This window comes from Meleagris gallopavo, chromosome 5 (genome assembly GCF_905368555.1).
Source record: "Meleagris gallopavo chromosome 5, MGAL_WU_HG_1.1, whole genome shotgun sequence".
Classification (NCBI taxonomy): Eukaryota; Metazoa; Chordata; class Aves; order Galliformes; family Phasianidae; genus Meleagris; species Meleagris gallopavo.
This window is the reverse complement of record NC_139408.1, coordinates 8684293-8701870: the sequence shown is the minus strand read 5'-3', so window position 1 is coordinate 8701870 and position 17578 is coordinate 8684293. Positions and strand designations below refer to the sequence as shown.

Here is a 17578-nt window from a genome sequence, read left to right as displayed (position 1 = left end):
CTACAGATTCTTCCTTGCTGAAGGTAAATTAGAAAGTTGAAAAGTATAACTAAATAGAAGAGACATGACTTAACACAAAGAATCAAACTAGCTGAAAAGATACATATATATTGACTATTACAGGGCTCTTTTCCTGCCAAGAAATAAAACAAGAATAGCTTTGTTTGGATTATCCTCATTGGTAGGCACAAAAACAAGGAACGGCAAACAAGCCAGACCAAAGGCTTCTTTAGACCAGTTGTTCCTCTTTCAACATTCTTTCTGTAAAGTGTTCCTGATACATAGAACTGAATATATTTACCACAGACATTTCATGTAAAAGACTTCCCAAACTACTGTAAAAGCAATACAAACTCTTTAATGCTAAAGGTTGTTCAGGTTTTAATTTCAGCATTCTCCTTCTGCTACAGTCTTGACTTTTGAGTACAAGTCCTTCTCTGCAGAATCTGGAATTAACTGAAGCTTGTTACTTAGCAACTGGGTCACATTCCTTCTTTTTTTTTTGGCTCCACAATAAGTGGTGCTTCCAGAATTTTAAATGAAAAACTTTCAACAACCTGCTATATATAACTTGAAAAGTTAGGAATAAAATCTCTTAATAAAGTCTTTGTAAAAAAAACTTACATGACAATAAATCAGTAAGATTTACTCTTGCTCCTTCAGTTTTAAATTCTACAGAGAACATCAGATTTTTTTCCTTGCATGTGTGCATTGTGCTACGAATAGCTGCACTTGAAAGAAAACTGCACAGAATCACAAAATTGATGAAGTTGAAAGTGCCCTCTGTCATCCTTAAGTTGGGCTGCCTAGAGGCAGTGGCCCCAGACCATGCCTAGGTGGCTCCAAGAGAGCAACTTGTGCCAGTGTTCAAACACACTTGCAGTAAAGAACTGTTCCTTCATGTTCAGATGGAACACCTCTTGTCCTGTTACTGGGCACCACCAGAAAGAGCCCATGATACCACCAGCCTTCTCTGTGGCACGGGAGCACTGCCCTTAAGGAACGCAGCTGATGCTGATGAATTGCAGGATTTGCAGTACCTTTCTGCAGAATATTGGTGCATATACCGATGTTTGGGCTTGCTCCTGCCAAGGTGCACTTCATCACTCAGACCAGTTAGTTCATTTACAGTGAATCACAACTCAAATCAAAGGGTCGTTGGAAGACCTAGTCTTTACCAGAAACATTTAAGGGTGAATTTTATTCTCTACTGAAGACATGCTGTACTCTTGGATGTGTCACACTGTGGTATAATCTTAATGAATTTTAAAAGCAAAGAAAGGAAGTGTTTTCAAAAATGCATTTGGAATCTCTTACCAAATGAGTTGGTTTGAGTTTTGTGGAGAAATCTGCCTTTTTTTTTTTTCTAAACTATTTGCAACTACTCTCTGAAAGAAAAAAAAACAACAAAAGCAGTAGTCTCCTGTTTCACGATCCTTTTTCATTTTACTTAACAAATGGGTGGGTAATTACTCTTACTATCAGTATATATATTTGTTTCTGATTTCTATGATGTAGAAAGACCATCAGAGAATGGTCTTAATTGAAAATACCTTTATCTGGATCTACTTTTGAACATTTATATCTACAAGTTCTTTTTCCAGAACTTAAGGTTTGAACAAACCAGCTCATATTTTTTGGCTGGTGTGATAGAAGTGAATTTTGGAAGCTTTACACAAAAATTTGTATTTTGAAGTACACATTATTATCATTCAATTAGGATTAAATGAATGAAATGTGTAGTAGATTGCTTAACTTCCTAAAACTTGTAAGCATGAAGGCTTATGGAAAATAAAGAGCTATCACACACATCTCCTTAAAGGTGTCAAGTACACAAAGCACATTAAAACATTTACCACTAAAAAATCACACCTTTTGCTCCTCATAGAAAAGCACTGCATTGTAACAAGGACTATTGTGAACTAAGACATTCTGTAACTTCTCTGTTCCAGATTCACATCCTGAAGAGTATTATCTAATTTTCTATTAAAAAAATACCTTTAGAATGAACATATTTGGTATTATCATTATAAACAAAGAGAAAAATCAACCTTCCCTAACAGTTTATCATTACTGGAATATGTTCTCAGTTCAAACATTTTTTGGATACCAACACATTCTCAATGGATTTATGATTAAAGAGAGGTCTTTCTCCCTCATCAGCAATAGCCCTAAATTAACAACTTGTTTTAAAAGAAAGTTCACTTTGCTTTTTAAACTTAGAAGAATATTTTTGTAACCTTTATACAACCTCTTCGAAGTTCTCCAAATGTTCCTCTCCACTGCTATCTTTTATTACTATAATCTAATTCACAAATAACATTTAAACTCTATAAAATCTGACCCACATATCTTTGGAATATAATATGGCTAATTTCCCTGTTATATGGCTGTTTCTCACAGTTGTGGCTAGGATAAGCTTGGCATTTATTCCATGAAGAAATGCAGAGGAACACTGTTGCTATATTTCTAATGTAGTTCTGCCTATAGTTACAAAAGCTCTGTTTTTGTTTTGGCTTGGGTTTTTTTTTGTGAAAGAATTCTTGCTATGACCCCTGTTGAGGAACGGATAAGCTCTCTTTCATTGAATTTGTGAAGTTATAAGCTTTGAGCAGTCCTGGCTTTCAGTATCAAGAAGAGTTTCGTTGCTGAATTTTATTTTTGAAAATAGGACATTTTTCCTCTTTTTCATCAATAGTGTTTGTATGAAATGGACTAAAGGAGATAGCAGTTGCGTTCCTGAATTAAGCTAGCTCTCTGATGCAAGCAAGTCTATTCTGAATTATTCATATACATTCAGAATCTTCCCACCCTAAGACTTTGTTAAGAGCTATTTAATTTCAGTGATTTTGGGATTCCAAAGCATATCCCAACTTTCCAAGAACTGCTTCACTAGGCTTCACAATCTCAATTCTAATGAAAGTTAAAAGTCCACAAATATTTGGTATATGCAGCTGAATATGCACATAACTTGAAACAATAGCTCTTGGAAATGAAGAATGACCACATCATTTCTTCCCAAGCTATTAATCCAGGAGATAATGTAAACGTTAGGAGTGAAAGCCAATTACAATCAAACAACAAACATCTAAGAAAATACAACTATTACCATGCTAAATGGGATCCTTATTCATTTTCTAATTATGAAACAACAAAACCTGAGGAGCCTACTTGAGCCCACAGGAAAAAAATCATTGCCCAAATCAAGCATCCACATAACGTACTGAAATGTTCTGAAGCATTTCAGAATTTGAGTTAGGTCCTACTAAAAATAAATATACTAGAAGCAACTACGGAAAGTTTGGTTGATAAATTTGGGCCAAGACGCTCAGGGATATGTGTATATATATATATATGTATAGATAAAATCTACCTTTCACTGAAACCAACAACTGTTGGATTCTGTTTCCTGAACTTTCAGGAATTTGGATCTTTAAACTGAGTAGAAAAAGGGCAGAAAAACAGATTCAACTTTTGCATCAATTAAAAGAACAGTTACTGCATTTCTTACAGAAGGCAATCTGTTGGTCATACTAAATAACTACTCTGACTGGCTTTAATAATAATTTTATATTATATCCATAGGGCAATAACATACAGGGCAATAACAAAAAATAAAAATTGGGAAATAACATAAATAAAGGGTAAACATGATATGCGATAACTAAAATAACTTATTTTTTCTGTTTAACGTATGTACTTACATTTAAAAGGCTGCTGATGGCATCAGGTTGTATATTTTTAACATCATCATAACATGGCCACACTATTTTCCTCTTTCTCTGAGAGACTGAACCATCTGTTTGGTCAGCTTCCTCTAAAGCACTGCATTTTGCAGCCACCATATTCCAGTCATAGGAAGGACCTGTAGCCAAAATCTCTTCTACATAGTAATCCCACTTTTTGAGGCTGGACATACTTACATTTGGTTTCAGGGCCTATTAGAAAGAAAGTTTTATTATAATAACAGAAAGGAAGTGTCTGTGTTTCGGTCCGAAAAATGCAATACTTATATTTTATAGATTATTCTAAATTTAACAGTTTCTTGTGTTGGATAATACTGCAGTTTGATAATTTTCACAGCAGGATTCTGGCATATGGGTCAGATCAAAAAGTCAAACTAATACTAGCTTTGGGAATATACTGTTCAGAATTATCTTTCTACTAAACAAATTGTTTCCCAAGAACTCTAATTCAATATACAGTTGCAACCCTCACAATCTTTGTGACCCCTGTTAAAGATAGAAAAGGTACTTGATAGCAATCACCCTTAAATTCTCCTCAGCAGAAAATCCAAGACCTTCTATTATCAGGGAAAGGAAAAGGGCTGCATAACTTAGGTGGACAAACACTTGGAATAACCATAATAACATGAGCAAATGAGCCAGAGACTATTAAAGCTTTCACAGTAATTTAGAACACATGACTTTGTATTAAAGACACACTTCTTTTTTTTTTTTTTTCCTTTAAAATATAAGATAACACTATCAGTATATTTTATTTAAAGGGAATTATTTCCCCAGATCAGTGGGCAATTTTAAAGTCTTAAGAGTGATGTTCAGACACAATCATTAAACTCTGCTACTGCAACATGATTTCACATGAGGAAAAACAGTTTGTAATAAAAACTAGAAAAAAGATACTACCAAAACACTGAAAGCAAATCTTAATTGCTTACTTGTCAGGCTACAGCTTACAGTAAAATCAATAGAACATAAAGTGAATAAGATGGCCATCAACTTACAAATTCATCACAGTGATGGTTCTATAGAGAAAGTATGTTCCTCTGAAATAGGCAAGTGAAGAACTTCCTATCTATTCAAGATGGAAATCTTAAAGGCACAAGAACAGGCCGTCCCTGTGTACCATAAGGCGAGCCATAGGGGAAGACGACCAGTGTGGATGAGCTGGGGACTATTGCTGAGATTCAGGGAGAAAAAGAGAGTCTATGTCCTCTGGAAGAAGGGGCAGGCTACTTCAGGGGATTCAAGGGAGTAGCTAAGGTATGCAGGGAGGCAGTTAGGAAGGCAAAAGCCCTACTTGAACTCAGATTGGCTACTGAAGTAAAATACAATAAAAAATCCTTTTATAAATATATCAATAGCAAAAGAAGAACCAAGGATATTTCTCATCCTATACTTAACGCAGCAGGGAATGTGGCCACTGAGGACAAGGAGAAGGCTGAGGTCCTCAATGACTTCTTTACAACTGCCTTTATTAGCCAGACCAGTCATCCGCTGGGCATTTTATGCCCTGATCTGGAAGTCTGGGACCCTACTCAGAATATACCCCCGGCGATTCAGGTGAGACAGTCAGAGAGCTTCTCCTCCATCTGGACTGTCACAAATCCATGGGACCAGATGGGCTACACCCTCGGGTGCTGACGGAGCTGGCGTGGGTGATTGCCGAGCCTCTCTCGGCCATCTATCAGTGCTCCTGGTTAACTGGAGAGGTTCCAGAGGATTGGAGGCTTGCCGACATGACTCCCATCTTCAAGAAGGACCGTAAGGAGGATCTGGGAAACTATAGGCCTGTTAGCCTGACCTCGATACCGGGGAAAGTCATGGAGCAAATCATCTTGGGTGAGATCGCATGGCACGTGTGTGGTGTCCAGGGGATCAGGCCCAGCCAGCATGGGTTCCTGAAGGGCAGGTCGTGCTTGACCAACCTCATCTCCTTCTATGACTGGGTGACCAGTCTGGTAAATGAGGGAAGGGCTGTTGGTGTAATATACCTAGACTTCAGCAAAGCCTTTGACACGGTCTCTCACAGGCTTCTGCTGGGGAAACTGGCTGCCCGTGGTCTGGACAGATACACACTTCTTTGGATAAGGAACTGGCTAGAGGGCCATGCCCAATGGGTAGTGGTTAATGGAATTAAGTCCAGCTGGTGAGCTGTTATGAGTGGTGTCCTCCAGGGGTCAGTACTGGGGCCCATCTTGTTTAATATCTTTACTGACGACCTAGATGAGGGGATTGAGTGCACCCTTAGTAAGTCTGCAGATGACACCAAGTTGGGAGGTATTGTGGATCTGCCTGAGGGTAGGGAGGCCCTGCAGAGGGATCTAGATAAGCTGGATTGCTGGGCTGAGATGAATGGGATGAGGTTCAACAAGGCCAAGTGTCAGGTCCTGCACTTTGGCCGCAATAACTCCAAGCAGCGTTATAGGCTTGGGGATGAGTGGCTAGATGATTGTGAAGAAGAAAGAGACCTGGGGGTGCTGGTTGATGCTCGGCTGAACATGAGCCGACAGTGTGCCCAAGTGGCCAATAGGGCCAACGGCATCCTGGCCTGCATTAGAATCCTCCTGTACTCAGCACTGGTGAGGCCACACCTTGAGTATTGTGTTCAGTTTTGGGCCCCTCACTACATACTCACTAAAGATGTTGAGGCCCTGGAGCACGTCCAGAGAAGGGCAACGAAACTGGTGAGGGGTCTGGAGCACAAGTCTTATGAGGAGCAACTGAAGGAGCTGGGATTGTTCAGCCTGGAGAAGAGGAGGCTCAGGGGAGACCTCATTGCACTCTACAACTTCCTGAAGGGAGGTTGGGGTGAAGAAGGGTTTGGCCTCTTCTCCCAGGCAATGGACAGGACCCGGGGAAATGGCCGCAAGTTGTATCAGAGGAGGTTTAGGTTAGACACGAGGAAAATCTTTTTCTCTCAGAGTGTGGTCAGGCACTGGAATGGCCTGCCCAAAGAGGTCGTTGAGTCACCATCCCTGGATGTGTTCAAGAGTCGTCTGGACGAGGAGCTGCGAGATATGGTCTAGTAGCTTGTGGTAGCAGTGGTAATGAGAAGACGGTTGTACCAGATGATCTTATAGGTCTTTTCCAACCTTGTGATTCTATGATTCTATGATTCTATTCAATATCGCTCTCTTGTTTTCTCCATCCTCTCTCCCATACTGATTTAATGAAGCACAGGAGTATGTATGCATGGGGGGTCATAGGGCCTGTGCTGTTGACTATCGAAATCATATTAAAAGGAATAAAAAAAAAAAAAAAAAAAAAAAAAAAAACAACTTTAAACAAGGTGAGTTTATATAACTGATTTGAGCTCTAGGTGCTATGTATTCTAAAATACTATGTGGTAAAAAAATTTTTGAGGAAAAGGAAAGCTAAGAAACACTAACAAAAGCATTAGTGGCAACAAGGCTTCCGGCACATTGGATCATATTATCTGGTCATCAGCAGTGGACAGGCATGCAGATAAATTATTTGTCAGGTGAAGCTCATTGGCAAAGCAGGAGACAGAAGCACATCAGTGGGACGGGGGGGGAAGCTGAACTACCTTAAACCAGTCTTAGCCCCAGAATAACAGTATGAACATAGCTCTTTTCTTTCAGTTCCTAAGTCTTGATGTCTATCGTATTAGACATTCCATTGTGGCTGGAATGTACTTCAAGCTCATGTCCCCATAACTGTGAATTATGGTATATAAACAAATATTTTTAAATAATTATGCAGATTTTAATACCATTTTTATAGTAAGTCATATAACTACAGAAATTAAACAAGTAACCTTGTTTTCCTCAGTGGCATGCATATATACATTTCCAGAATTCATCCCTTTATGTGAAATTTTCATAACTAAGATGACTGAAAATATAAGCCTTAAGACTTTACAGCAATCAATCAAGGGGGGTCAATTTTGTCCACAAAATGCTTTATCCAGCTAGGCAAATTAAGATAGCAAAATGTACTCAGAAAATCACTCAAAATAGCAAATAACCTGATCTTTGTTTGTTTGAGGGTTTTGTTTTTCTTAAAAAAATGAACAAAAAACCCACCCCACAACAACAAAACATACATACCTCTATTTCAGTGGGAGCATAGAGGTAATTGAAGAAAATAGGGCTCCTCTTGTGCATCTTTTCAATACAATCCCAAATACAAATTCCTTTTTTGGTGTGTTTATCTCCTTTATCTTCAAAAAGTGTCCCTAGAGAAAATAAATAGCAGCAAATGATAGCTTTATGATAAAACGTAACAAACATTAAAGCACAGTGAAAAGGAATTTCACAAAGAGAATTTACAGTAAAATCTACTATGAAGTGAGACTGCTGCAAAAGACAGTTTGTTGAAACTGTGCTTTGCAACTGCCACTCTGCCACAAGTTGAGAGAATGAGATTTTTATATATATAAAAAAAATCAATAGCATTATATTTATAATTCTATTCTGAAATTTATTGAAATACTTAAGTATATTTATGAACATCCTTTTCTGTCTCCAGCTATACTGGCTCAACAGATCATTGAGCCGTGTTAGCTGATTTTGTCCCCTAATATGAGAAGTTACCAGCCCTTCAATCCACTGGAAATAGGAACCTTATATTGGATTAGATGGCATTTGAAAATGTAGACACACTAAATAAACAAATGTTGTTTAAAAAAAAAAATGAGACGCTTTAGAACCACATAAAAATACAGGTTGGAAGGACAGAAAGAAATTGACTCCAATCTTATGTTCAAAGCAAGGTAAATAATAAAAATATTTTTTTCTTGTTGAAATAAAATGGCTTCTGAAGTTCAATATGTTCCACAGTTAGTACAGTTTTAAAGAAAAGCATTAAAATTGACCATATGCCATGAGAAACAGCCGATGAAGCAGTGAAACTTAGAACATGTAAGTATTTTGTTTGATGAACAAGCTCCAGGAACAGCCTCGGCTGTGGTAGTAAAGCCTTATGTGAGCTGTGAGGGTAGATAAGGTCTTGGTAGGGAGCAAATGAGCTTTTGCACATGACAGATGTAGGGAGTAAAAAAATGGTAAGAAAAGAGAAACAATAAAGAGAGTTCAAGAGAAAAGAGTGAGAGATAGTAGATGGAAAAGCTTCCCTTTCCTGAAATGTCATGTGCCCTCCGAAGGTTTCTTAAGAACTTTGCTTCTGTTGAAACAAATACTTAATAGGGGAAACTGAAGTAAGTCAATAAATTGCTTAAAAAAAGAATAAAAGAAAAAAAGACAAAGACAATGACAAAGACAAAGAAAACAAACCAAGAAGGCAAAACAAAACCTGAGACACGACACTCATTTTTTTCACTTCCTCTTAAGTCCCAGCAGTGGCATATCTCAGGCATATTCAGAAAATTCAGCATGTTTGTCACCTACATTTCAGCTCGTATTCCTGAACTGAAATTGACTAGAGTATTACCATGCAATTACTAGATCACCTCAAACAAGTCAAATATTGTAGACCAAATACTGGACAGAAAAATGGGGACAAAACCAGAAAAAATATGCGATAAAAAAACATTACACATACCATGTTCTAGTCTTTCATAGTCTGAATCCAGAAGAAATGTTTTAAATCGATTTGATATGTGATGAAAAGCTAGGAACTTCAGATAGTACTGATTGAACTCAAACTCTGTTGGATACTGGTTATGAATCTAAAAATAAACAGAGGAAAAAAAAGGATTTTGAGGCAATAAGACAAGAAAATAATTATCTTGTCAAATCTGACAACAAATACATTCATAAGAAACTGCACACAAATCCTTCTACAATTTGTCTAAAATACTTCATTCATTTAAATTCACACATTGTCTATGATGCAATTTTTTTTTTTCATAGAGTGTACTTTTATACTCAAATGTTCTACTCTGTACAAAATGCTGCATTCTTCAAAGTCATCAAACTGGATATCATTTTACATTAACTCATAAGACACCATGCAAACTCATATGCAAAGACACTACTCCCAGATGTATCATTTCCTGCAAATCAAATTTTAATTGGCAGGTTTTGCATAGAATTCTAGGTATTGCTCAGGATCCAAACAAGACAACATGTACATAAGTAACTCTGGAAAACAATATTCTATCTGCCATTACTGGAACAGCTAATTTCTGAACTACCCGCTAGTCAACACATATTCCTTTGCTCTCAAAATATGAACCAAAATGTTAAAGTGTGAAAAACAAAACAACATATTGAGGTGTTTTGCCATTATTCATATGCAAATGTTTAATAGAGAACAACTTATTTTTTATTAACTTTTTATTAATATTTTCATTTGTTATCCACAGTTACAGTAATAAGATTTACATTTTTTAGAGCAAGAACAACTATCATCTAAAGCATTTATTTAAGGTGAATAACATAGTGTTTCTGCTTGTTTTCTGTTGTATATGGCAGATTTCAGCATGCTTGGAGATGGGAAAGATACAACTACCCATGATTTGTTTAGATGTGCTGCAGTATGTGAAAATTCAAAATATGGCTGAGCTATCAGGGAAACAAGTTCTGATAAGATACAGCTCTAATATCACAAATGATACAATAAAAACGTGACATTGGAAAAAATAACCAGATTAACTTAAGCAATTAAAAATAAACATAAAATAGAGACTATTAATTACTGTAAACAACGTAACGACTTGGGCCAAGTTTCTACAGTTTTTTTCTCTTTGGTAATTCTTCGGTCCCATTTTAGTTAATTCATTGACTTCAGAGACATACTCAAAACTTGCATGCAAGTTAAAAGCATTTTTTGTATTTACAGTTTCAACATATCACCTACATAGGGTTTTTTAAATAAAACTACAGAGACCTGGTACCTTTAAAAATTACAACTGCTTATTAAAATGCTTAATTTCCATAATATATAAACATTTAAAACCCAAGTAAACTTACAGTTTCTAGTAGTGTTTCTAATGAAATAAAGCCAGCATTTCAGAATTCCTTTTTCAAATCACAGTGTTCTCAAATAACTTACAATTATCCTAAATGTTTTTAGAAATTTTACACTTCTTTTAGCCTTTCTTATTTTTCAGTACATTTTGTTTTTCTCACTCCATCATCTGTCAATGTTTACTTAAATAAATACTTTAAATAAGAATACAGTATTCCAAAATGCTTTGGGCATGTCATCACTAAGAGGCTTCTCGCTGCAAACACTGGAATAGTTGAGTACATCTGCCTCTGGAGTAGCACACTCGACTCCTCTTACATGGGGTGCTGTAATAAAACACCTTTAAGTTTTATTTAAGTCAGATCTAGAAAATCATTCAGTATTATTTATATTCAATAAATTATCAAATAGACAAAGATGAAAAATAAGAAAAGCTTCCTGCACTGACATCACTTTCAAATTCAGTCTTCTAGAAGCAGCGAGTATCTACCAGATGCTGCTATTGTGAAAGAATGATTCTGCATTAATAATTCAGCTGACACCTGGAGAATACTGGCATAAACAATGACTTCTTACAAGATGATGCAGTTCTAATTTAGGAACCACTGCTTCATTTGTTTTCTCTGTTTAACAAATGATATTTAATGCATACTGGCTCGACAGAGACTTTTTTATTACCTATTATGTCGAGACTACAAGGGCTGCTCCGAAAGTAATGCCTCCTATTTTATTATGTTGGCCCACAACGTCTGAAGCAGACGTTGGCAATATGAAAGTAGAGGTCTAACTTTCCCACCAATATTCTGTTACATTTTGTTGCTGTGTGACAGACAGTAGCAGAGCGGCAGTCTGACAAAATGGCACCTGACGTGGAAGTGCACTGGAAGCGAAGGTGTGGAATTGAATTCCTTCATGTGGAAAACACTGCACCAGTACACTTCACTGATATTTGTCAACACGTGCTGAAACATTTATGGAGATCAAAGAGTGGGCACGTGCACAGTGAGGTGGTGGGGGATGTATTTCAGCAGTGGTGACAGTGACATGAAACACAAGCCATGTTCTGATGGCCACGAACAGCTGAAATGAAGAGCATCTCAATCAGCTCATCCACACAAATTGGCAAATGGTGGAGACTATGTTGAAAAATAGTGCTTTACAGCTCAGAATTTGCTCAATCAAACAGTATTATTGTGTTTTTTGTATCTGCAGCAGTTGCCATGAAAATAAATTGGAGGCTTTACTTCTGGTGCAACCAAGTATAATACACTGGTTACACAAATTAAGCAGTGTTCCTATGTCCTTTCTTGGATGAAGACTACAAGCCCTACACAGCCCTATCATTCCTCACAAGAAGATACTGACCCCTTCAGATTGATCGGCTGAACTGCTTCTGAACCCACATCCATCAAAATAAGATATTTACAGTTATTTCTACCCATTTCTTTTCTACCATTTTGGTAGAAAAGACACGTAGATCCACACAAACCCGTTAGCTAACAGACTGGAAGTGTAATATCTCCACCAGAGGGGAGGCAATTAATAGCTCCAAACGGCCTATATTAAGAAACTTTTCTGCTGACATAGCTGCAGCCTGGGCATGTGGACACAGTTTAATACCAAAAAAACAGAAGATACTGATCATTATGTAAAATGCACCTGCTAATAATGTGTATACTTTATATTGCCTCTTAATGATGATTCAGATACTACCAAATCTGCTATCTGAGATGAATTATAATGGCAATATTCCTCTATCATGCAGGAGAACCAAATCAAATTGAAAATGGATGATGTAAACATTTTCTAACAGGAACATTATATATTTTTTATTTCAGGACTAGTTTTAGAAAAACAAAAAAATAATGTTTAGAGTACAATGGAAAGTATGAAATTGTTCCTCTACCCAACTTGCCCCCCAAGAAAGTACAAAGATTAGAGACAATTCACAAGCACTTCTGTTGGAAGTTCTCATGATAGACGCCAAATTTCCTTAAGAGGTTCATATACAGAGTAGGAATAATTTAGGCACCTTGTTGCTTAAAGCAGAATCATACCTATCAGCTGTTAACAGCAGGGATTTATCCCACTTCATGTTTCATTGTAAATTCTAATGTCAGGAAAATTACAATCCATTATTCTATGAACTTCTGAATGTTTTAGATCTAACAGGAATTTTGCCATGAAGAAAACATGGAACATCTTATTCTTACAACAATTAAAAATATTCTTTAAATGCTAACTTTCATCTTTGTTCTGTATAACCCATTTGTTTCCAAAGTTTGTGTGACCTCTGGACTTGAGGAAAAATCTACTCTACAGGTGTGCATGGTTGTTTCTTGTTGTCAGCTTCCTAAGATTTATTACAGTAATACCGAAGCAAAGCGTCTCCACGGTTAGAAAAAGAATGTTTAAAATGATGTAGGCTATGTCCACAATAGCAAATAGTTCACAGCTGGTGCTGAGGTTCCTGCAACCACACTATGCACTTTTTTTTCCCCCCCTTCAGGTCCAGTTGATTACTATATAGTTTTAAATTAAGTGATGAATCATTGCTTTAGACCCTTTTAAGAACTGTTGAGCAATTAGCATACACCTGAAGCAGAAACTTCTAGGTAAATTCCTCCAAGAATCTAGCTCATATTTTCTAAAAATTATCAAAATGGCAAGGGGAAATGCTTGATGGAATCTCTTCAAAATTACATTACTGTTTCAAATCAAATGCCAATTCACTCTATTCTAACAAGAGACAGTGCAATCCGGTCAGCTCAGTAAAAACAGAAGACATCTGACAACAGTGAGAATACAGCATCAGACAAGTGATTTTCAAAGAACCGAATGAACCATTCATCAGGCAGGCCTCAGGATTACAGTGGCTACAACAGGCAGCTATTCTGTCCTGCCATAGCTGCTGCCACTAAGAATTTGCTGTTGTTGATGTTTTTCCTCTTCTACTTCAACAAACGAGAAATAACCTTAAGATACCCCAAAGGTTAGTTTATGTCACAAGTGGAGATGGATTAACTTGTTTGAATGAAAAATGCCTGTACTGATGCTCATTAATCTCTCCATTTTGAATAAAAATTAACCTGAGGACCACAGCCACTGGGAAACAGATTGATATGAAAGGATACATGACAAATATCTGTAAGGTTTTCTTACGCTAGAACAGACCCAAATTACAAGGATATGACTTACTCACTTTCAAGACAGCAACAATGGATGGGAGATAATGTTCAATGTTGCAATACAGAAAAAATGATCCTTTTCTGCAATATGTTCATCAGTAAGTCTTTACTCGTTTTTTTATAAACTCATTCATAACCATTCCTCCATATCTAAAGATTTTTTGTTTGTAGGCTTGGCATGTTTTTTAATTAGTGGACTTTGCTTTTGGCAATCAACTAAGTTTACTTGCTGACTTCTCTTTCGAGGTCTACTCCATGTATGTATTCACTATGAACATCTGGTGCTTTAACAGTCTTCTTCTATGAGGCAGTCATCCATAAATTTACATGCAGTATAGTAATATCTAGAAGCCAAGATTTTTCAGTGAGAAAAATGAGAAGTAGAAAAAGAAAGATATCTACAAGAGGAGCTATACAAGCTCCTATCTTGTGTCTCCATATGCAGAGAATCTGCAAAGCGTTACATTTACTATTTAGAGATGAAGAACAGGACAGACTTCAGAGTTAAACAGAAATGAGTAAGAAATGCTTAATCCGCTGTATCATGTAACTGATGGTGTTCATCTTCTTGCACACATGCAGAATATATAAAAATCAGAACAACTTAGGTAATTGTTTCCAAGCTTTCTAGAGTTTGTTTCTTTTTTGGGGACTGCTACTGGACCCCTAGAAACCTGCTTGTTTTTTCAGCTACAGAAGTGGAAAATTGCATTACTTAGGTATGAACTCTTGAGCAGAGAACTTTACCAGCATGAGAAAAGCAGAATTCCAAGAACTACAAAATTTTCTTTCCATGCTACCACTTGTTTTCCATTAAAACCATCCTGTAAGTTTGGAAATGTGCTCCTAAGAGTAGACTTTTTAATAATAATGTACTTGATGATGAAGTCTGCAATTAACTTCCTGGAAAAAGATCATGTCTTGCATCCAAAATGCTTCCAAAACTACATTGTTGTCCCTTAACATTGTTTGTATATAAGACCAAGATCTAAAAAATCAACAAGAGGACTTATGGACTGCAGTACTGTTGTTGAAGTGATCCTGGAAGTAGATCAAGTATCTTGGACAAATCAACTGGCATTGGGAAAAGTGCCCTGTTATTATTTATGTAGTAATGGTCACTTTGTCCTTCTAGCTCTTACTGGGAGTACCACATGGGTCAGGCTGTTGATATACTTCCAGTGGTTGCTCTTGTTGGTTGCCCCACAAGAAGCCGTCTCTTTAGAAGAAAGGTACTAGGTTGGGGCCCAATGATGTATAGCTCAAAAGCTAATTTATTCTGGGAATAGGCCTACAGCAATTATCTATTAAGAATCCTACCTCAAGAAAGCATTGTTTATTGCTGTAGGCGTAGTTTGGTCCTTTTAGTCTGCAATAATCTACAAATGAGGATGGGGAATGGAGCTGAAGTGGAGTTACCAAAAGCCAACCCAGCTTTTAGATGGAGTTGATTATTCTACTAAATATGTTACAATATCAAAAATAAAGGTTGAATTATCCTCAGTAGTGCAGATTATTCACCAGAGTGTAAGCAGTGCATAAATGTCCTTCCACTGAATTTTTGCTGCTGCTAGCAACATGTCTCTGTTTATCTAAAAGTAACAGCAACAGACTTTGGAATGCATTGAATAGAAAGAATAGAATTTCAATCAATAATTCCTCTACATAAGAGTTTGAGACAGACCACTACAGAGGGGCTAAACATATTTCTATCTCCAGAACTGGCTGAGCACAAGGTATCTCCAGAGGGCATAGTCAAGCACAAGGAGTTAAAAGCCTTCTATCTACTGTATGAACAATCTGTTGATCTCTTCTTCCAATCTGAAGTAATTCAAACTGCCAGAAGCCAGTTTTAAGCTTAAAAAACTTCAAATTGAAATCTCTGCATAAATCACTTTAAAATACAATACCCATTAAGGCCAACCATTCTCTTAGAGGGTATGTTTTGTATGGATGATCATTTTCTAGTTTTTCATCATGTGAAGCATAGTTACTTTATTAAAACGTGGAAAAGAAGGTTATTAATCTTCCCTCAAAGCATTATCTATGACTTTTGAAATAACAGCATCTATACATAGATATAGATGGACTTACCTGATGCACACAGTCTAAGAACTGTAAGAAAATAGGTGCAAATCCACTACCCTGACAATTTAGAGTCAAATTACTTCGCTGACTGAATTTATGACCAAAAGAGAGCCATTCTTTTTCCACCAGCATTCGGAAGCCTTCAAGCGTTCTATAGAAGGGATCGCTGAGTAACTGTACCAGAGATACTACCTACATCACAAAACAGGACATATTATGTTAAGAATGACATAAGTTAAAATGAAACCACTTTACGTAACTTACATAAATATTCCCTTGTATGCTTCTAGTTCAAAGGAACAAAAACCTTCATATAAATTCAATTAAAGTGCTTTACCAGGTAGGCTACATATTTTTATAACACAATACAAATATGATCTCACATGAAAGAGCCTTAATTAAATTGGGTCTTAATGATAATCATAAAAGTCAATCCTGTGCAATAGCGAATTCAAAAGTCATGAAAATGCTTAACAATTTTGAATTACATTTAAAATAAAACCACTTTTATTAATAAAATAAACAATAAAAGATAATAATAATTAATAAAATACTATTTATAAAATAGTACTGGCTACTCCAGCAAAGAAAGCATTAAAGGATTGATCCTAAGGATGACTCTACAGCTTTTGTAGTGTTGCCACGCTATCGTCCTCGCCAGACAACTTCAGCCTGTTCTTGTAGACAGCATCTCTGAAGATGTTAAAACACAGCACAGACATCTCCCACCTCCAGCTATGTATGTGCCTTTCTCTATTCTTCACTATGTGACAATGATTCCAAGATTACTACATTCTCTTATGATTTTGTTTACCTAAGATCAGGATGCTGGCTGTACACAATGTTTTTATTTACTACAATTATTGTCATCTATGTTTATCTTCTGGATTATGAAGCAATTACATGAACACAGTGCACATTAAGTGAGGTATCACTTGTGTAATTTATAGCATGTTTCACAAACTTATCTGTTCCAGTAATCTGTCCTTCAAATAGGTGTATTACTGTTACTTTTGCACAGTTAGTTTTCTCTCTGTATGTGTTCCATTTCTAGAAAGCAAATAACAAAGAAGGAATTCCTCTCCTTCCCTTCTGTGTTAAAGTGTACTGTGCTTAAAAAGGCAAATAATCTGTAGCGACAGCTTTCAGCTTTCATTCTTACATATGATCAGGTACGGAAACTCAGATCTTGTAGATAAGCCTTAGAATTCTAAGTCCAACAAGGCCTTTGGAATATTTTAAAGAACTCTTCTGTAAAGTAAATTGCAAACACAAGAAATCATATATTCCAGTCTCTTCTCTGCTGCCACAACAGAGTTTTATTAATCTTACATCAAATTATCAGTCTCACATGTAAAAAAGTCTTGCCTAGTGTTTTTCTTATTATTTAATTATTTCAAGTTTTAATAACAGCTTACTTGTGCAGTAATATCCCAGCCATCTTCCAAACAGACCAAAACAGAAGAACCATTTTCTAGGAGCTCTGAGATGATCACACCCAACTGCATTATCCTGTGAAGCTACAGAATATTACAAATTGAAGAATAAGAGAAATGTCTAGATATTATCAAAAAATACAATCTCTTCACATTTAATATTAAATTTGTATTGTTAAATCTACATATATAGTATAGATAAATTATTGATAAAACAGATCAGAAAACT

The 17578-nt window shown here is 36.4% G+C and overlaps 1 protein-coding gene across 5 annotated transcripts in view; it reads right to left on the bottom strand.

Annotated features, from left to right (window-relative positions):
• The window catches only part of SBF2 (SET binding factor 2), a 240596-nt gene that overhangs the window by 10365 nt on the left and 212653 nt on the right, over positions 1 to 17578 (bottom strand). For all 5 annotated transcript variants that reach the window (XM_085224144.1, XM_085224147.1, XM_085224148.1 and 2 more), the window contains 5 exons: positions 17332 to 17433; positions 15920 to 16105; positions 9267 to 9393; positions 7814 to 7941; positions 3705 to 3938 (listed from right to left, as the gene is read on the bottom strand). In XM_085224144.1, coding sequence (XP_085080270.1) covers positions 3705 to 3938; positions 7814 to 7941; positions 9267 to 9393; positions 15920 to 16105; positions 17332 to 17433 — 777 coding nt within the window. The remainder of the gene's footprint in view (positions 1 to 3704; positions 3939 to 7813; positions 7942 to 9266; positions 9394 to 15919; positions 16106 to 17331; positions 17434 to 17578) is intronic.